At 34.8% G+C, this 22,898-nt stretch overlaps 1 protein-coding gene across 2 annotated transcripts in view; it reads right to left on the bottom strand.

The window, feature by feature from the left end:
- The window catches only part of LOC111048601 (kinetochore protein NDC80 homolog), a 44,762-nt gene that overhangs the window by 8,833 nt on the left and 13,031 nt on the right, over positions 1-22,898 (bottom strand). For both annotated transcript variants that reach the window (XM_039430297.1, XM_039430298.1), the window contains 9 exons: positions 15,909-16,067; positions 15,144-15,350; positions 12,961-13,084; positions 12,269-12,497; positions 6,332-6,534; positions 4,957-5,062; positions 2,618-2,724; positions 1,962-2,094; positions 274-479 (listed from right to left, as the gene is read on the bottom strand). In XM_039430297.1, the coding sequence (XP_039286231.1) occupies positions 274-479; positions 1,962-2,094; positions 2,618-2,724; positions 4,957-5,062; positions 6,332-6,534; positions 12,269-12,497; positions 12,961-13,084; positions 15,144-15,350; positions 15,909-16,009 (1,416 nt within the window). In that variant the 5' untranslated portion in view covers positions 16,010-16,067. The remainder of the gene's footprint in view (positions 1-273; positions 480-1,961; positions 2,095-2,617; positions 2,725-4,956; positions 5,063-6,331; positions 6,535-12,268; positions 12,498-12,960; positions 13,085-15,143; positions 15,351-15,908; positions 16,068-22,898) is intronic.

The following is a 22,898-nucleotide window of genomic DNA, read 5'->3' on the forward strand; positions in this document are numbered from 1 at the left end:
TAGATGAGAAGTTGATATTGTGGTAATTATTCATATTGAATGAAAAAGACTAAGAAATTGTCAAAAACCACAGATTTAGAAACTTAGAAAGACCGGTTTCGGTTATTACACCATTGTCAATCTCTGATAAACAATGTATTAATAATAATTAATAAGTTTATCAGAGATTGACAATTGTCTTTCTAAGTATCAATAAATCTGTGGTTTTTGACAATTTCTTAGTCTTTTTCATTCAACAACAATCCATTACTAAGATTGACAAGAGACACTGACCTTTCTCTTAGTTTTGAGTAGTTGGATGTCGAGAGAATAGATGGACTTCTTCAATTCTTCAATACCCTTCTCGTGGAAGACGATGCTCTCCTCAAGATCCATGCGTTGTTTTTGTTTCTTGTCGGACTCATGCTGCGCATGCTTCAACGTCTCGCACTCTTCCTTCAGGCAGGCCACTTGCATCTTACAATCGTTACGCTTCTTTTCTGAAAGTAACAACCACATCATTAAGCACTAACAACGTGTTCTTTGCTAATTACATGGTACGCTTCATATTAGAAAATTGATATAGGCTGGGATTCACTCACGTATTCAACAATAAAATAACATTACTTGAGAAATAATTAGTATTTTCATTCATATCTCGGTTCATTCAATCAGCTAAATACTTGACATGAAATGAAAAATTGGAGACGGAAAAAGTTTGAGGAATAGATCATTTCATTTTGAAGTAGTCGATGAGCTTAAAACTCGGCTGATCCGGGATTAGAAATCACTAGAACAGGGATTAGTACTCAGTGGAAGTGGAAACAGAATTACAATTCTGCGATTAACTTGCTATTTAATTCTTCAGCTGTGATTTTTCACTTCTGTCAGCATTTGGTTGAATAGTAAAAGATGGTATTATTTATAAGAAATGCTGACAGTCCAAAGTGAATCTCACTGTAGATGCAACGCAGTCTTGAGTATGCTCTGTTCCAAGTCTCACGTGTTTAACAATCGAATAACATTACTTGAGAATTAAGTAGTATTTTCATTCATATCTGTTTATTAAACCAGCTAGGTAAATACTTGACATGGAATAAAAAAAAGAAGATGGAAAAAGTTTAAGGTATTCAAAGCAGGGTAAGAAAAATAGATATCCAACGAAATGTAGGCAGTATTCGTGAAATACTTCACCAGTTTTACCTCAAAAAATGTACAGTACTTGTTTTCACTTTAAAGATTTTGAAAACAATTGAATTTGTGGATATTTACATTCTATAATTTTATACTTTCTATTACGAAATGTTAGTTGGTCAATTTGAACAGTTAATAAAACGATATCTCAATTTAAAGTGAATTCATGTAAATACTACTGCGGTGGAGCACTTTCGGGTGTAACGTTCATCTTCAATACTTCTTTGAATTTATTGCAAGTGTTGAATTGGGGATCTTGATCTTGGAGGTAACTTCCGAAAGCCATTTGCCCTGTGAGTACAAGTATTTACTCAACATTCAGACTGCTATGTCGTTACATAAGTTTCCACATTTTAATATATTTGTTTTGCATAGGCAGTTGTGCTGTATTTGCATGTATCCAGACACCAATAGAAAGGAAACATTCTCCCCTTTGATTTGATATAAAATTATTACGCATTACAACGCCCCATGATTCTGAGAAAAGTGACATTAAAAAGAAAAACAGATCTTAGCGATGTTTCCAATTTCATCATAAAAGTTTAATTTCCTTTTAATCCTTCAACCCTGAAACGTTTTTAGCACTACTAGGATATCGGGGATGATATTTTACATACAATTCTGAAATTGAATTGAAAATTTGAGAAAGTTGCAATTTCACACGAATTGGCGACCTTGTAATTTCTTCGGATGGAGGGCCAAGTTTCAACTTATTTTACACAGACTATAAGCCTGGGATACTTATTACAAGTAGTGTAATTTGTAATTGTACATGAAATTTTACTCACTTAACACTTCAATCTCCATCTGCATTGATTCGATTTCTTGTTTGCGACTAAGTATGTAATTTTTTGTTTTATCTATGTAGTCAATAAGCATTTCAGAGTCAGCCGTCAAAGTTTCGAGATGCGCCACTTTGTTCTGCAACACAAATCAACTTAATATTATTTCAAAAACTGAAAATCTATTATTTGTAAACAAAATTGATACAATAAACAAAAATAGTAAAAATATATCATGCCATAGAAAGCAAATTCTTGAAAATAAGGTTCAATAAAAATGGATGATAGTAACCATCCTAATCTGTTCACAGTCGTGGTTTTTTATGAAAACATAATATACATTACAGTGAGGAATATAGGTATATTCTATAGGATTACATTCAAGGATAAGATTTGAAGACTTACACGATCAAATTTCATTATTTTTGCTGAATGTGGACTAAGATGGAAGATTTTCTTAGAAATTGCAGTTAACCAACTGCTGGAATAATTATTATATACAGGAATGTGGCAATTTTAGAATAGAGTTTGATCTTGGACAATTTTTTTAATTAATTGAACAAAATTATTATATGATTGTTCAACCAGATAGAAATAATTAGCAATAACAAGCATTTCTGGTCATAAAATATGATGATATTGAGTATAGAAATTATAATTACCTTTAATTCGGAATCTTTTGCAATGTACTCATTCAAAATGCTTTTTAACGAAACAACTTCAGCTTCCAAAGCTGCATTCGATTCGTCACTCAAGTTCATCTTCTCCACTGCAAACACATCAAGTAATAATAAATAAATTGAGCAACCTTATCACAAAATATATTCTACTGAAATCGCAGGATGCAAAAGATTTCCACGAAGTGTTTCAGGTTGTAGAGCATCAATTAAACATAAATTTTCAGATTGTAGAAACTGCTGAATGATCGTCGGCTAACAGTGTTAAGTCAACCAGCTTTATTATACTGTTTCTCAGGAGAGTAAAAAACTGAATTTTCTCATCCTTGTGTTGGAGAGAAAAGTGAAACTTACTATGAATTGAAATTTGTTTAAAAGATGAAGGGTCGGTTTCCGAGCTCGGGATTTAGCTAAGTTCTAGACTTAAAACAGCTGGAGTCAGAAAATCAGCTTTCCAAAACGGGGCGTAGTCGCAGTTTTTGTAACAGTGTTGCAGTTTTTATTTTCTCATTTCTATAATTGGAAACGCTTTTCCTTGACGAAATTGATCATTTCTAAATAATTAAAAATCTGATGTGGTACACTCACACAACTTTCCTTGCTCATTGAACTGGGAGCCTCATTCTTAAAAGACAATAATTTAGAGAAATAACATAATGACGATTGGCGGCAACATAATTATTTGAAACTACGATCAGACTAGTGTATATAATTGTTTTCAGAGTACTTTTTCATTTGTGTAAATAATTGTTAAATCTGATGATTTTTTAAAAGTCGTCAAAACAGCTGTTCTACAGAAGAAATATCTCGACTATGTGTTATTTTTATAGATTGCTCTACCTACCTACCTACCTCATGCACGAGAAGGAGGTTACAAAGTCCATTTCTCAAGGATGGGGTGAACCCCCCATTAGTTTCCCAGAAATAAGACTCATGTCAGTTAATAGGGCTTATAAATAGCTATCCATGGTATAAATTTGAAGAAAATCGTTACAGCCGTTTTCGAGAAAACCGTGAAAAACATGGTTTTTTCTAGTAATTATCCGCCATTTTTCTCGAGAATATTACGCAGCTCCTGCAATTTTCCTAGAAATGAGACTCATGTCAGTTGATAGGGCTTATAAATAGCTATCCATGGTATAAATTTGAAGAAAATCGTTAGAGCCGTTTTCGAGAAAACCGTGAAAAACATGGTTTTTTAGTGATTATCCGCCATTTTTCTCGAGAATATTACGCAGCTCCTGCAATTTTCTCAGAAATGAGACTCATGTCAGTTGATAGGGCTTATAAATAGCTATCCATGGTATAAATTTAAAGAAAATCGTTAGAGCCGTTTTCGAGAAAACCGTGAAAAACATGGTTTTTTAGTAATTATCCGCCATTTTTCTCGAGAATATTACGCAGCTCCTGCAATTTTCCCAGAAATGAGACTCATGTCAGTTGATAGGGCTTATAAATAGCTATCCATGGTATAAATTTAAAGGAAATGGTTAGAGCCGTTTTTGAGAAAATCGTTAAAAACATGGTTTTTTAGTAATTATCCGCCATTTTTTCCGCCATCTTGAATTGAATTTTATTGAATTTCTTATTGTCGGGTCCTCATGGTATAAGGACCTTAACTTTAAAATTTCAAGTCAATCGGTTAATTAGGAATGGAGTTATCGTGTTCACAGACATACACACATACACACAGACCAACACCCAAAAATCATGTTTTTGGACTCAGGGGACCTTGAAACGTATAGAAAACTTGAAATTGGGGTACCTTAATTTTTTTTGGAAAGCAATACTTTCCTTACCTATGGTAGTAGGGCAAGGAAAGTAAAAATAGCTGAAACTTTACATTATTTTCTCTTCATTTTATTTTGTGTTTAATTTTCTAGTTTTTTGAAATTTAATTCAAACGTGACTTTGACAATGACTACGACTACGCCCCGTTTCGGAAAGCCAATTTTCTTACTCCAGCTGTTTAAAGTCTAGAGCTTAGCCAAATCCCGAGCTCGGAAACCGGCCCTTAAAAGTTGTTTTCAAAAATAACTAAACTACATTTTGGCCAACATTGGATTTTGAACTCTAACGTAAAGAAAGAAACGTACAGTATGAACAGTAAGCATGAGATCATTACTATTGTAATCACAGCAAACCGAAACCGTAGATTTTTGTTATTTGTTCAGTGAAGAGTGAGTTTGATAGATACGGTATTGATATTAGCGAAAGAAGTGGAACTTGTTAACTGATTGGTTGTTACATCTCAAGTCTTTACTTTCAATACATGTCATATAACACATAAGATTCATTAGAATGGAGGTTTGAAATTCTCTTACTTATTCTATGGAAGATCTGATCTGCTCTAGCGTCTTGCCTGGCTTCGAACTCAGGATCTCCTTCTATGTAACTTATGTAAGCTGTTGCTAGTTGAGGCACAATCAACTGAAAAAATTATCTTCCGATAAAAAATACATATTATTTTCAAATACTGAAATTAAACAGATGTCACAAATTAATTGCTCCTTTAATGGCACTATGTTTCTCTTGTTCACTTATGGACGTTTGTTGGTAATCAACACTTATGGATTGGTTGGTAATAGTAGCACATCTTGTTATGTGCTCCAATTTTGAATTAGAAAATAATAACAATACAATGGATTCATATTGGTAAATCAAGGTCTTCAACTAAAAATAACATTTTCTATGTTTTCTTGCCTTAATTATACCAAGACAATGAGATTAAAATATTTTTCAATAGAGAGAGATGTGACTCCACAGTCCTCTCTACCAATCAAAGAGGTTTGATGTAAGACAATTGAATGAATTTATGAATGTGCACTTTTTCATTGAAGCCATAATTATAGGAGGGGACTGGACTAAACGGGAGAAAATCAAATGCTTGACTTTTCCCATCTGGAGATTTTTCTTCCAATGTGAAAGTAACTTGAGAAAATTCCTCCAATTTTTATCCAATAAAAATGAAGAATTTTCTTCCAATAAGAAGCTTTGAAACATGACTTCCTTCCGTGCACATTAGAATTGATTTTCTTGCTTCAAAAGCAGCATTATATCACAAAATATACCAGAGACAGAGAATTTAGGGCGACTTCAAAATTCATAAGATTAATCCATAAAATAAACTTACAAACAGTAACACATATCAAAAACCTTTGATTCTAAAGCAAGGTCCAACAATACTTCTTACCTTTCCAGGTTATAGCATGCGGACTAGCCAGCCTGAACATTAATTCTTCGATATGGAACCTTGCATAATGGAATATTGTATTGAAAACTTTTACAGCAAACCCTATTTTACAAAATAATGTAATTCGTTTATTCACTTCTCATGGTCAGTCAAGATATTTATAAAAATATAACTGTGAAACTCTTCCTGCTAAGGATGAAGCCCATATCTGTGTCCTAGACTTGTGCCTAGGTAATGAAAGATGTAAGGGAACAATGAGCCTATAGTTTTGCGTCGCTATAATAAGTGGGATAGTGAATGGGTGTATATAGATGTTGGGAAATATAGATTTTTCCATCGATATTCATAACTGAACCCGACCAACAACGAGTTCAACACTTATACGAATATTATTACGCTACTTACTGAATAGCAACATACATAAGTAGTTAGGCTTGCTGCTCAAATAAACTCGAATCGCTTCTTATGTGGGATCCGAACCAAGTGAACATTAACAGTAAATTTACCTTCCAGTTATCATGAAGAACATTGTCCACTTCCTCTTCCTCTTTGTCGACTCCTTCTTCGCCTTCGTCAATTGAATTTTCCTCTCCCAGCGAATCTGGGTAGAGAATATTCAAATCGCCAGCAACTGATTCGGCGAGGGTAACAGCATCCACCAACCACACTATTAGACCAACCACGTACTGCCACGAGTGTTGCGCGTTCACTGAAACAACATCATTCACTTTATTCCATGCACTTCATTTCATTTCAAAATGGATTATTATTGAACGAGCGTTAGCCAAGTACTCACTTTTGATCTACTAGAGCCCAAAGTCGTTTTCTGTCTGCATGTTCGACAAAAACTTCAGAGAGAATTGATCAATCAGCTTCAAATTTTGAACACGTATTCTTCGAAACTTTTTACAGGTCGAGTTCGTTTGACAACAAAATTGACTCACTCCTTTGTCCTTTTTCAGGATATAAAACTAACATTGAAAGTACATAAGAAAAACTGTGTTTTGATTTATCATTTAGTTGGAATTATTTGCATGCTATTCTCTGAAATGTTTCCATTCATTTAAAGAAGCTGATGCTATTATTTGGCAGTTGTCACACAGACTGTCAGACTTTATGCGCCGACACATGATTTCAGCTGAATAATACACAACATTAATTTCTATGTTCTATATAAACTTTCTTCCGTTAACGTCTGTATGTAACATACACGTAATTAATACTACTTATGATAGCAGTTTAATATCAGGGGACCAAGCTTTGCTCTGGAGTGTAAAAGCATAGAAAATTTGAAAAAACGAAAGTTTGAATTTATAGTTTATATTCATTTTCTTAATCATACAATTATTTTTACAGTTACATGAGGAGGCCCAACAGGATTATGCCCAAGCTACTATCACTCATCAAAATAACAGTAATTTATTCACACTTCAAAAAACAGACACATCATCAATATACAAATAGATATACTATGAATTCGATTTAGAATGATACACAATGTTTGCTACAATATTTGTTAATATATTATGTACTATTCTACACTAACAGCATCTAGTTACTATTTTGGACTTTCTGAAGTAAACATGTTTTCTAAAAAAAAGAGAAATGAACAAAGTTCTTCTTGCTGAATTTTTCTTCTCGTGAGATCATCTGAATGATCCCACACATGCACTCGGTCACTTACTTCCATTACGGTATCGACAGGAGACAAAATTACCAGCTGTTTTTCCAAGGACGTATTTATCCTTTTAATGTCCTTCAGGGAGTTATCCCAGGGTTCAGACCTAGTGCAATCGAATTCTCATATCATAAACTACTTTGTTCCAAACTTCGTGAGAATCTTTAGAGCCGTTTTCGAGATCCGGTCACATACATACATACATATACAGGGTGATTCATAATTATGGTAAAATAATTTAATACGTGATAGTAGAGGTAAAAATAAGAAAAAAAGTTCTTATAAACATATATCCATAAATGCTTCATTAGCGAGCTATACAGAGTGAAAGATTTAGCCCGGAATTCAGTTCCTCTGGTGAAATACACCAATGCTGAATTGTTTGGGGACTTGTTTTTGAAAAAATTATGCTGGATTCATATGGAAAAATATTCTTCTACGTTTGATGCCCAATAACTTTCTTTAATGACCAGTAAACAAATAATTTTTCGCAATAAAAATTGTAGAGAATTTAATTCTGAAAAGAATGATGTAAGCTGTGTAAACTAAATTTGGATAAAAGTTGGATAAAATGTATTCTTATGTAGTACATTACACCACAAAAATTTGCTGTTTTATGAGGAGAGAACTAATAACTCATAAGTTGTAGCTGATTGCAAATAAAATATTCGGTTTTTTTATATGAAAGTAGCATATCTAAATGACATTAAACTTATACCAAAAGACTAGTAGATTGTGCCATTAAGCCTGGGAGGAAGCTCGAACAGAAGTAGATGATCTCCTATGATTCCTGCCCAAATGTTTACTGAAAACTGATGTTGTGGAAGATTCTGATGGTATGAGGATTCTCAGCTGCCCAAATATGTTAGTTGTGGACGTTAACGATAGCTGTTCTTGTAAAGTGTGCCTCGTCGGTAAATAAAACGGTTGTTAAAAAGTTTGGGTAAACAAGTTTTACTAAAAACCATCGGCAAATACCAGCACGGGGAATACAGTCTCGTAGCAATAGAGTATGAACTTTCTGGAGGTGGTATGGATGTAATTGTTGCTCTTTTAGTATCCTCCAAGTAATAGATTGATTGACATTAAACTGCACTGACAATTCTCTCGTGTTCTTCTCGGGATGTTCATAAATTTCATTAAGAGCTTGTTCTTCTAACTCAACAGTCATAGTAGATCGGGGTCTGCCTGCATAAATGTGCTATTTGGATATCAAAGAATCTGTCTCAGACAGACGTTGATGAATAGTGGCACAAAAGTTTTGAAGCGACAGAAAGTTTTTTTTTCAATTGAATAGGATTACCATGGAGCTTACTATTGTAATTCTATTGTAATATCATACTTGTAAAAGATATATTTAGCTGTTTCCATAATAATTCTCACCAACTCTGTATATAATTACAAGTTGCGGGTCTCAGAGATTAATACAACGGTTCATGAGCGAGTTCTTCAACCCAGGGGGTCTCTAGTAATAGTATATTATACTGTATACTATTATTGTAACGAAGTGAATTCGTTACTAAGGATAGTGCTTTAAAATACGGGTGGTTATCGCTAAACTGTGTGGAGGATCTAGCTGCTACACGCATCCTACATATGCAGGGTGTGAGAGGCACTCAACTCTTGCCAATCTACAACAGCCACCAGCCAAGCCGGCGCTCTCCTTCAACCTAGCGCCTCAGTGCAAGCTGGATGCTTGGCTGAGTTGTCATTTGAGATGTCTGCCTGAACGGGAAGTGTTTCGGCCGCATTGTAGGATGACTGTTAACGGTTGCCGGATGATCAGCCGCTGGGGTTTTTCGTTATTTTTCAAGATAAAGGAATTCTGATTCGTTCTCAGCGACACCAAGTTTAGCCATAAGGTTCAGAATGTCAAAAAACAATTGAAAAAATCAATTTTAAAAATCATCATGGAAAAAGTCAATTGAATTGTAAACTCTGAAACTTTATGCTGTTCCAATATAGAATATAAGATTACTTATTGCAAAAAGGTAGCCTACCAATTGAAAAGGTACTAATTATAATAATTGAAATACATAAAGGTGCGTACAGACTCTCGCTCTGCTCCGCAACCGAACGTCACTCCAGCAGAGCGATTGATGATCGACCGGGGAGCAAGAGTAGTTCGACCGGGGAACGCGAGAAGATCTAACATCTTCCGTAACGTTCATGATGGGTGCGTGGGCGGTCCGACTGTGGTTCGATGGTGGTACGAAGGCGGTACGAGGGAGGAGCGTGCTCGGTGCGGGTTGGAAGCACGAATATGTGTACGCAGCTTATTATTACATTGAAACACGAGTAAATGAAACATACACCAAATATAGTAAATAATAAAACTGGAATGAAACTGATGAATATGAATGAAGCTAAACTGCCGCTCCGCTCGGCTCAGATATGTCTGTCATCAGATAATGATGTCAAATTAGCCGACCGGATTGATCTTGAATCTGTCCGCTAGGCGGAACTACGCCGACCATTGCTAGGTGGAAGAGCTTACTGCGGTCGCTCGCATTCCCACCAACGCTGCTATTATTTGCTGTCTCAGCGCCTATAGTGAGGTCCACGTTATAATGGCAGTGTACAATTGACAATATTGTTGCTGTCCTTTTCTATCTTACAACAAAACAGATAGCGCTATCTCTCTCCAGCTTTGCAATGTTGTCAGTTTGCCAGAATATTTTATTTTTACTTTTGACAGTGACTGTACAAAAGTAGACTAACAATTCTATCAAAATACTTTGGAGCAAAATTCGTATAATTGATTTAATAGCTATTTGTATATCTAGAGTGAAAAGTGCTGTTTTTCTCCCTGCGGAAAAAGTTTGAAGCCCGAGGCGGAGCCGAGGGCAACAATTTTCCTGAGGGAGGAAAAACATTTTTCACTCGTAATATACACAACATTTTTCCTCCACCTACATTTTTATAAAAACTGCAAATAAAATAATTTTTTCCTCCACCTACTGTCTAAAGTGCTTACTTTACTCCCTTAAACATAATACTGAAGTGTCACTTTTTCGCTCTCGGTAGTAAAAAACAGAAAAACTCCCTAGGGAGGAAAAGTAACTCCATTTAAATAACATGGGAAGCATTTCTATTTTAAAAACTTATATTGTAATAGGTTAGAAGGTCCAAGCTCAGATGAGTAAGTACTTTATACAGTGGGTGGAGGAAAAATGTATTTTTGAAACAATGAAATAATTTTTAGACATTACCGTATGAGAAACACAAATTAAAATACCTGAAATGACATTTTAGAAGTTAATAATTAGCCATGACTTTATGCATGCTTCAGTTAGCCTACACGTTTAGGTTAGACCTACTCGTACCGGTATAAAATAATTGAAAGGTTATTTCAGAATTATTTCCAATGAAATTACTTATTTTAAAAAGGATTTCTATTTTTCTATAACTTTTGAAAGAAATTGGAATAGAATACCTACCAAATAGCTTAATTTCTGTTGTTTTGAAATTCAGATTGGTGTATCACAGCTTTTTAAATTAGCCGCCATTTCAGGTTTGTATAAAAATAAAAATCTAATCTCAGTTATAAAAGCAAATTTTTGAATCAAATTATGAAAAAATTATAATTACTATTAGATCAAATTTAATGGGATGAATTGAGTAACAGCAGTGTACACTCAGTGGCAAAATGGAGAGACTTGGCAACGTTTTCTTTTATCTTTCTTCACTGTCATTATAACGTGGACCTCACTATAGTCGGAGTCAGCCAAGCAACCAGCCTGCACTGCGGAGCTAGGTTAAGAGAGCTTCACTCCGCTTCCGACCCCTCTTCAGGGCGCGAAGCCTCCTTTCAGCTCCCTCCTATTCACGTTATTAATATTTTTGTCATAATTTGATTACGAATTAATTAAACTTTTGCAATTTTGGCGTTTGGATTTAATTTCCTACTTTTCACTTGAAAATCTGATTCTGTTACGCTTAATAACAGGATTTAGATTTGTATAGATTACTTCTATTTGATTCAATTCTTTGAAACAAACAACAAAGTTGCTATCGAAAGTTAGTTGTATGTACAATAAATGAGCTAATACGAACCTCAGATAAATCAGTGAATGATTATATCAGTTTATAGTTATATAATTGCCTGTAGACACCCTCTTTTGAACAGACAGAGAAACATGTGGACATTACTATGAATCATTTCGAATTATCCCTATCAATCATTTCAAATAGCCCTCCCTGAAGCAGGAAAATATAACTTATAATTAATAATTACGTTCATATAAAATATAAGTTTCATAAATATGGTTTTCCAGCTTTATTGGCGAGTTAACAATCAGGAGATTCTTGTACTCTTTTTCATAGCTTTGATTTAAGTAGAATTTACTATACTTCAATTAGTAATTTTACTTGATATCCCACTTTTTTAGAATTTGAACCCAGCATATAAGCAGCACTGATCCAATTAATGGAGGGTTCTTGAAATTGCAGTTGTATATTGAATTGGCAATTGGCCTTGGCTGACATCGTGTGTGTGCATACAATACACACACAATCAGACAACAAGGCAAATCATTAATGTAGATCACACAAAGCAGAGAACCCAGTTAATAATCCTTCAACTGTAGACTACTTTTGTTGGACAGGGGGAAAAACTTCTGCTTTTTTTAAGATTTTTCAATGGGAGTCTTATGGTCAGAGTCCTAAGGTATTCTGCTTCTTGTCATCAGCTATTTAGTACTGTATAAAGCTGGTGAGACTAGATCACCACCTTTTGATATAAATTTTCAAAATATATAGTTACCTGTAATCAACCAAGATTTTTCCAACTTTCCTCCGTAGTTGAAGATTTTCATGTTCTTTATAATTTCATCAACGTAATTATTGTTGGTCAACGGAGGCAATTCGCTATTGATCTTCTGAAGCAGGTGCTCTGTCATATTTATGAACTTCTTCGTTGACATCGGACGTATGGTCATGCTGTTATCAAGGATTTCGCGACAATTCGCTTGCTTCAAAAAATAGTCTTGAATCTGCAAATTGAACGAAGAAAAATTAATTGTGTATTAATTATTTAATACTTACTAGCTGATTTGAGAACAATGTGGGTAGCCTATATATAATTGAAAACAATTTAAATTACGATTTTAGGCAAACTAAAATGAGAGTGAACAACACGAATATGGCATTAATTGCTCGTTAAATAGATGCCGACTCAGTATCGAGTCGATGCTGCATTACAATTCACAAGTAAAGGCAGAGCAAGGCGAAATTATTCGCCTTGAAGGCAGAGTACCCTAGTTTTTGTTCTGATCAGCGCATGTAATTCAAAACTAATTTATTACCAAACTAATTTTATTATAAACTCATTTTATTACCATCTGAATATCAAACAGATTACATTAATTCATAGAAATCATTTACTTATAGCTTTATATTCTATCCCATTAAATTCAAAAGAATTTTAGATAAAAAATTGCTTTTGCTAACGCTTACTCTTTTCAATGCATCTGTTTGGAATTCTTTGGTATTGATTGGTCTTCTTTCCTTCCTTGTTGACCTCATACCAGTTCCGATGCTACTCAATCTATTCGATTCCATGCTGGAAGTTCGGTAAGCCCTAATTAAACAGAGAGCACACATTATTTTCAATATTCATTCCTGGAATTATTGCAAAACATTAGAATAGAATATCTTTATTAGCCTCAACTGTACATAACAATTTGACATATATAGGCCAGTCAACACAATACAATAAAGCACAATAAAAAGGTCAATATAACACTACAATAAACAGTAACAGTAGATTGGACTCAAATTACAAATATACATTAAATACATTTCATAATATACAATAATACACATTTTTAAAAAATATAAATTATTTTTCATTTATTTCAAAATCCCTTGAATATATATTTTTTCTCCATATATTCTTTGACAGAGTAGAAGGGATTATATACGAGAAATATTTCTAACACATTTCTTAACCTTTTGTAATTAAGTTGTCTCATTTCAATGCCTATTCATAATTTAGATTGCGGCATTAGTGGGGCTGTGATCTGTCTTGTGGAGTCTGCTTTGTAATATTACATTTTTCTTCTCACATTGGAATCGAATCTTTAATTCGAGATCTATGGAACTTTATAGTAAATGTCAGAGTCATCAATAGACGGACAAACTTTTTGACGGAGAATTTATTATCGTAAATGTTTGTTGCATTGTTCCATGGTGTCACCGAGGCAGGGTTAACAAATTACTAGATAAATAGTTTATTTAAATAGAATATGTATAAAAATTTAAAATAACATTTTCAAAATAAAGTTTTATTGAGAACAGATGTAGAATGTGAATTCTAAACTTGTAAGTTATAATTTTTTGGTGACGTGTCTGTAAAAATCGATACTGAACGAGGCGTTGGCTTCGTGACTTGCAACTTAGGTTTTTTCCTGTTCTTTCTTCTTCTGAAAACATGGCTGGCTGTTGTGTGTGTAATTTTGTGCTCTGAATTATTGTCTGTTTAAGTGAATTTATTAATGTTTTAAATTGAGTTTTATACAAGTTTATTGTGTACTAGTTTGTTATTAAATAGCTGTTTGTATTTTCAAGCCAATAGCCACTGTGTTTCAACTGTAAACTAGATAAGTATTTTAGTTTGTAATAACTCTGAAATAATTAGGCTTAAGATATATTGTTCTTTGTGTATCTGTGTATATTTCTAAAATTCTTTTGAAGATTATAAGTTAATTTGCTCTGAAAACTGGATTTCTCATTCATAGGCAGTAGATCCATTCACAGTTTATCAAGAATCTATTTCATTGGAGCCGACAACTATCCTTAGGTTGATAGGTGTTAAATGCTATTCCAACCGTTTAAGGAAAAATTGGTAGCACGGCAGCTTCTTGTTACATTCGAAGATTGACTTGATCGTTCATTATGTGTGTGTGTAGCACTTCTCAATTCCATTCTATATGGATTAGTTTTTAAGAACAGTAAACATTGTAATATGTATAATGAAAAGTGTTAATATACACAATCCCTTCAAAATTTCTCTACAATGTTCACGAAATGGAGCTCTGGCAATAACTCTGACAGCCTTGTTCTGCATTATAAAGATATCTTGCGCTTGTGATGCACAACCCCAGACTATTAGGCCATATTGGATATGAGACTGAAAAATTCCAAAATAGGTCTGACGAATGCCATCCTAGTCCACCTCACCACAAAGACGTTCAAGGGCAAATACACTGCTGCTCAACTTATTTTTCAGACTGGCAATGTGATCAGGAAGTAATAAGTTGCTATGAAAGCATTAAAATCAATAATTGCAATGATAAGTTTCATGACCTGCTTTTGAAGATATGCAATTATTCAATTATACATTTTCTTATTATGGATAAACACCTTGAAGAAGATGAGATGCTTTGAAAATATTTTTTTTAAACTGATAGTCTAAAAGTATAGTTGAAAGTTGATGATCTGAAACGAATCTTCAAGTTTAGTCAAGTACATTTAGTACATAGAAAGTTTTTCCATGAATCTAAAGTTACGAATTTTTCATTTTCAGAAGAGACTTTTAAAATGAATAAAACTGTTTTTAAATACTCTCACTGAAAGAGAATAATATTTCGATACTTATTATTCAAACTAGTTTTTGAATAGTCACAAAAATATTTTACCTTGAGGATCTGGAGCCTGCCATTAATGGGTTATTGCCAACATTCTTGGGCGTTTTTGGTGTCATACAGTTCAGATTGATTTGACTCTTGGGCCTTTGAACAGAAAGAGTTCCTTGCTTAGCAAGTGGAATTCCAGAAAGTCTGTCCTCTGAAGTTGAACGTCTCATAGTAAAACCTGGCTTGAGCAGCATCGATTTTTTCTCTTTCCTAAAAACAGAGAATAATTAATGAATCAGCGATAGGCATAAATATTGAAGCGGTTATCTTACTACTTACGTCGACAAGAGTCGTTAATTTAAACTTTCTTCTCTAGGATCGATATGAATTCATATTATTTCGAAACCCACATATATATATATTTATAAAAATAAGTTTTTATTTCACCTTATCAATTCATTAGAATACTCTTTCAGTTTATCAATTTCTTCAAATGTTTCTTTCAGTTATAATTCGGATCAATGCTGTACTAAACCCACAAAATCAATTAGATAGTAAGAGCTTGATTAGTTAGTTAATTTAATTTGCTTGAACTATAATATACTTGCAGTTTGTTTTTCAGTTCACAAGGTTACTATAAATTATTTTTGAATTTTCAAGATATGTTCATCACTTTTAGATAGTCTAAGAAGTAAATAATATAACAAAGTGAAGTTTAATGAGTTATAATCGGTTTCAGTATATTATTAACTCAACAAAGTTCAAATGATATTTGATAGATACTTCAATATCAAAGCATCGATGATATTACAATTGAAAAAATCTTACTTAGCAGTAGAATCCAGGCCTGAACTCATACTGGTTGCCTTTGCAAGGTTCGTCGACCTCCTTCCAAGCGAAGATTTCCTCCCCGCAGAAGACCTTCTCATTATGGTTATTTTTCAGATAAGAGCTGATAAATTATAAAAAACAAACACCTGGAGTATCCTGTAACAGATTAAATTTACAAACTAGTTAGTGAACGATATGAGAACAGCAAAATTGAGAATATAGATCAACGCAATTATAAGTTGTGAAGCCGTATTTGGATATACCAATATATGCTTCACATTGATAGTGATTTTTATATGACATGCTACTTGGGTGCCCAACAGTGATACTATGATCCCTATCATGCAAATAAATTTGCAGGAATTGAAGGCTGTCCGGCTCGCAAATATAATGAGGTTCTAGCCACAGCTCTAACTCAGTGATAAAAATGCATGAGTAATTTTATAATAATGGACCATGAATGGTGTAGGCGACTGATATTTACCAAGTCTTACCGCCGCTCTCTTGAAGATATTGTAGAATACCAAGAAAGAAATCAAAAAGATAGTCGGTGACTGGTATACAGTAACCATATATCCAATCAAGAATAATGAAACTCAACTATTATTTTTCTAATTGAGTCACAAAACGCTTATCATGAATATTGGTGTGCACCAATTTATCCTTTCCAAATTCTTTATTACTTATGATGCCAATTCTAGAAGATCTCTGGAACCTTATGTGATATATAGCAGACTTATTATAATAATTATCAATAAATATTTGCTGACTGATGAATGTGACTATCATCAAAGGATGATAGATAATAGTTGCTCAAAATAAAACTAATTTTTAATGACTCATTAATTGCATATATTGCATAATCATAATGCTTGGTACCAAGACAGCTCATACTGTATATCAGGAGATGGATCAGGTTAAGAATAAAAAATTATAAAAACTTTGTATGCTGACTAAAACACAAATATATTTTATTTCCATAAATAAACACAACAATGAAATATATCAATGTAAATAAGCTTTCCAATATTTCTAATATCACAGGAGTTATTATCATTAACAATAATATCTGCTATTACAAAAGATTTATTAATATTGATATGTAAATTTGGATCAATTCAGAATTTAGCAAATTTGAACATGTTCAGTTCATAGATTCGATAAATATATTTCAACTAATTACAAATAATCCAAAAAATGATTTTTTTTAAATCTCAGGGGCATGAATTCGTGCTATGCATGGAAATAAGCTTCCTACAGATTTCAACATATATTTATGAAAAGAGTTCTTAATAAATATACTTAAATGTCTAACACGTTGTGAAGTATTCAAGCTTGAACCAATATTCAAATAACTCCCCAATTTACTAAAAAGGCCTTATTAATGAGCTCATTAACTATCACTCACTCAATAGACGGTCGCTGAAGTTTTCGATGAATCCTTTTGACTCTGCTGGGCTAAGGTATGGTCCAGATCATGAATAATTTTTCTATCAGTATTAGCTTCTGAATGGAAATATTTTACAGTTAAGAACTCATAATATTCATTGAGTTCACAAACAGTTAATATACATAAATAATTTGACATTAAAAACAGGCTGGCTTGTTGATTTAAAATAATTGAAAAGGAACCCTATTTTCTGATGCATCTATATTCCACAAAATCTCAAGCCAGAGAACTGTATTCCTAGAGAATTTTCATATTCTTGCTCTAAAATTTGTAAGCCCTCGCCTGATTGGTTTTCAGGTCTTTGTAAGACGTTATATGATTGGCTATTCATGATTCAGGTTTTCCTTAGATTTTTGTTATACAACAAATATATAAAAATAACTATTATTAATTATTAACAGTTATTGTAGGTTACTAAATTGTATAGTAGGCCTAGGCCATAAGAATTACAATTAAATGAATCTTATTAAACAATGATGCGGATTTTAGCGTCAGGGTACTAGCCAAGTTTCCATACTGTATGTACTCTGCTCACTTATATTCATAAAGCATAAAGTAAACAACATGACAAAGAGAAGCAACATACATACCTACAACACTCGACATGCGGCAGACCTGGATGTACCTCGAAGCAGACTCACATCAACTCAAAAAAGTTTTGAAATATCAGCACTGCGACTGTATAATCAACTCCCGGAATATATAAAAAATTGCGAAGCCAGAAAATTCAAACAAATATTGAAGGAACGCCTAATACAACGGCCATTATACTCATTGGCAGAACTAGTGGATGAGCCCTTATACTCAAACACGAACAGCCGCAATCCCAGGGTTTGAGGGGTGATCCCCTGAACTCAATGACACAGTCTATCCGGTTCTCCCGATCAAGGACGAAGAATTCAAGTATCAAGTAAGTATATACTCTTATTTTTGTGGTTTTTTAGATACCAATAATATTCGAAGTATCACAATAATTAATGCCTTCAATTTACATACCGTTTTCTTACATTTAATACTCATAATTGACCGAGCGAAGTGAGGTCTAAGATTCAAGTCGACGGTTTGGCATTTCTCTTAATGTTTATATGTTGCGCATTTACAGCGAAACGCGGTAATAGATTTTCATGAAATTTGACAGATACGTTCCTGTTTTAATTGCGCGTCGACGTATATACAAGGTTTTTGGAAATTTTGCATTTCAAGGATAATATAAAAGGAAAAGGAGCCTCCTTCATATGCCAATATTAGAGTAAGAATCAGACTATAGAATTATTCATCATAAATCAGCTGACAAGTGATTACACAGATGTGTGGAGATTGGAGAAGCCAGTCTTGTTACTTACTTGATACTTGATACTTGTTGTTGTCGTCCTTGACCGGGTTTACCAGACAGACTGTGTCATCAAAATAAAGGCTCTATCAATCAACTTTTGCCTGACGAGAGCGCTGAATCTTGCACGTGATGCACTTTTTACTTCAGTTGGGAGTCCATTGTAGAAGCCCAAGGCAGCTGATGGGAAGCCTCTCTGAGTAGCAGCCAACCGACATCGGGGAACATCCAGGTCAGTTGCATGGCGTGTATTGTAGCTGTGTATCTGATTTCTTGTTGACAGCTGCTGCAGGTTGTCTCTGACATACATCAAGGAGGACAGGATGTATTGGCTGTGGATGGTGAGTATCTTCAGTTTCTTGAAGAGTGGCCTGCAATGCTCCCTGTAGTCCGCAAAAGTAATGGCCCTGATTGCTTTCTTCTGCAGGAGCAGCACATCATGGCAATAAGGCGCGTGTCCCCACAGGAGGATTCCATACAAGATGTGACTATGAAAAAGGGAGTGATAAGCTGAGACCAGGTAATCCCTGGAGACAATGTGTCTCAGTTTTCTTATAAGGAATATAACCCTGGAAAGTCTTTTGCAGACCTCAGCCACATGTTGACTCCACCTCAACTTGTTGTCAACCCAAAAACCCAGCAGCTTCACAGGATCAGACTCCACTGCAGTCCTCTTGAGGGAACATACCAGAAGGTTAGTTTTCTCCTCATTTAACTTCATCCTGTTTGCAGTAAACCAGGACTTTGCTGCATTTAGTTGTTCCACTGACCTTTCTGCTGCCTCCTCTGTTGTTCGTCCTCTAGCTATCAGTGTGGTGTCGTCCGCAAAGAGGATGGACCCCTGGCTGTCTGGGAAGTCATTCATGAGGAGTATGAAGAGCAGGGGGCCCAATACAGAGCCTTGTGGCACACCATGCTTCATATTTCTAATACTTGATGAGGCTCCTTCCAGTGAGACCACTTGTCTTCTGTTTTCCAAGTAGCACTTGATTGTGCTTAGAACTGTACCCTGAACACCATACTTGTTGAGCTTCCTAATCAGTATGCCATGAGGCACACAATCGAAAGCTTTGCTCAGGTCGCATAAAGTAAGCGCAAGTGAATCACCACTCTCAAAAGCATCCTGTATCTTTTTAGATAATGACAGTAGAGCGCTTGCTGTTGAGCGACCATTTCTGAAGCCATGCTGAGACTGGGACAGAAGGTTGTTCTTCACAAAAAAGTTGGTAAGTTGCAGCTTCATCTCAGTTTCAATCACTTTTGACATTATTGGCACTATTGAAATAGGCCTGAAATTGGATGGAATCTCTGTATTTCCCTTCTTGTGAATTGGTAGTGTTCTTGCCAGCTTCAGTGTGTCTGGGAATACTCCCAACCTCAAACAGTGGTTAACTGCTGTAGCCATTGGTTCTGCTACATGTTCAATGGTCTCTTTCAAGACAGAAGTGGATAGGCCAAATATATCCTGTGTTTTGGAGTTTTTCAAGCCACTGACAATGTTTCTGACTCTATCCGCATTGATACTTCTCCATACATCCATCTTATGAACTGTATTTGTAACATTTTCCACAGGGTCCATGTCAGCTTCGTCTAGATTCTTCAAAACATCCTCAATAGCATTCACAAAGTAATCATTGAAATTGTCTGGACTGATGTTTGATTTAACTTTGGGCTTTTTGGGGCGATGTTTGTTTATGGCCTCCCACGCTGCTTTACAGCTATTTGGAGCCGATTCAATGGTATTAGCAGTGTATACTTTCTTTGCCTGCCTAACCATTTCTCTGAAGATTTTGTTTTGTCCCACATAGAGCCTATGCTTTTCCATTTTCTCCTCTGGTGACACTGCTGATTTGTACAAGTGATGTAGGAGTATCACCAAGTTCTTCTGTCTGGCAAGATCTTCAGTGAACCAAGATCTATCCTTTGAGTGTGATGGAACCCTGCTTGTACACCTTGGCACCTTTCTTATCACCTTTGGAAAAACCAAGTCAAAAATGTTCATGTACCCAGCAATAAGCATATCAAATGCATATTCAGGCTTGACCAGTCTGATAACCTCATTCCAATTTATCTCGCTCAACCTGCTGCAGAAACAAGGTATAAGTTCATCTCTAACACTTCTGCTGCTGAAACTGTAATTTGAGTGCCAGGTTTGTGGGGGCTCATCTCCAGTATCTTGTTTCATAGTCAAAACAACTGCACAGTGATCGGATACCATGGGGTCAATGACTTCAACTCTATACTCCCATGATTCCAAGTCTGTGGCTACTGTGTCCAAGCATGCAGTTTCTCTTGTTGGAAGGTGATTAGCAACAAAAAGTCCATGTCCTCGTAGCAGGTTAGAGAAATCATTTCTCTCTCTAGATGGAACCTCCAGATGGATGTTAAAATCTCCCCCAATCATCACTCTTGAACCATGCTGCCCTGTCAAAACATTCAGCAGATCATCCAGACGCCCTATGAACTGCTCAAAATCGCCATCTGGAGACCGATAAATGGAGACCACAATGATGGAATTTTCTGACAGTCTAACTGCTACAAGCTCCATTGTGAGTTCCTCACAGTAATCTTGAACATCTATCTGCTCAAACTTGACGGATTTCTTTAAGAAAATTGCTGCACCACCATTTCTATGAAAGCACCTTGAGTAGATGCATGCCAAATCAAGTTCCCCCACATTGCTATAGTACTCAGCTTCCTCTTTTCTCAGCCAGTGCTCAGACACACACAGGATGCTAGGTTCAATGTCCTCTATGAAAAATTCAAGGACATCCATTTTTGTTCTGAGGCACTGAACATTCAGAAATATTATTTTTTGCTCCATGTCCAGTTTACCCCGAACTTCCCCCTGATTTTTGGGATCTACTTTAGGGCTCCCCCCTGGAAGCGTTTGAATAAAAAACGCCTCAGGGTGACAAATCTTGGCCATTTTGAACTATCCATGATTTCTTCCATTTTTTCAAATTCAACTCCCACCTTGAAACTACAGTAAATATCACTTTTACTCTCCAAGCCTTCAACAATGAAATTCAGACCTGGAAAAGATGAGGACATGAAATTTCTGACATTTACCTCTGTTGTTCCTTTTTTAATCTTCCCTAAATGGAACCATGCCTTTTTTTCTCCTACAAGCATAGCTGTGGGCCCTGTATTTTCATTCAGGTCCTTTGATCCTACTATAACTTTTTTATTTGAATGTGTATTTGTCTTGATTTTGTTTGATTTTGCAGCCTGGGCATAATTTAATTTGTGTCTTTCATTTCTTTCTACTGGGGTATGTGAATTTTTCTGGGTGCTTAATGAATTATTTTTCCCGGTTTTCTTTTTTATTTTAGTCACTTGCTTCCAATTTGAATCTTCAAAAATTTCACTCTCACCTATTTGGTCACATAAGTCCATCCTACTAGAAAAAACCTCAGAATTTTTTTGCTCAGCCAATAAAGCTGTATTTGTCAATAAAGCATCAAATTCATTTCTTGATTTGTCCTGAGTTGCATTTATATTTGGATCAAATGCATGTTGATCACAATCTACTTTTGTGTTGTCATTGCATGTCGTAGTCTGTATAGTAGGCCTAGTAATTTCACTAGAAATTATTAGATCTTTGTCATGATGTAAAATTTCTGGGTTTTTTACATAGAAATTTGAAATAATAGTGCTTTCCATTTTTGAAATTTGGTCCTGAACACTATTTACTTTGGTCATTTTGTCACAAGCAAGTTTGCACTTAACCTCACTTTGAGATGATTCAATTTGTGTAACTCGCTTATTTAACTGGGCAAAATTTACATTAATCTTATTCATTTCGTCAATAAGTTCACTTAAAATAAAGTTTTCGTCACTTTTGGAGTTCATATGGGAATTTCCATCATTCACAGTCACCGGGTTTGCATGCTTAGATATGATATTTCTTACCTTGTCTTTGCACTCTACACAATACCACACAGTCTTTTCACCGAGATCACTTATTTTACGATATTCAGCTACCACTATATTAACGCACTTTATGTGATACCAATTTGAGCAAAAAATTGGTCTATTGCTGTATTTCCATAAGGTCAATAGTTTCAATCCGGTACTTGTGGATGAGAATACTGCGTGAGGTCTACTGTTCACAGAACTACTAGTTATAGTGAAATAAAACATATTTTTATGACAATAATTGGTTGGTCAGTCAGCTGATTAATCGAGCAATAAGTCGAATAAA

The sequence above is a fragment of the Nilaparvata lugens genome, chromosome 6, assembly GCF_014356525.2.
Source record: "Nilaparvata lugens isolate BPH chromosome 6, ASM1435652v1, whole genome shotgun sequence".
NCBI classification, from domain to species: Eukaryota; Metazoa; Arthropoda; class Insecta; order Hemiptera; family Delphacidae; genus Nilaparvata; species Nilaparvata lugens.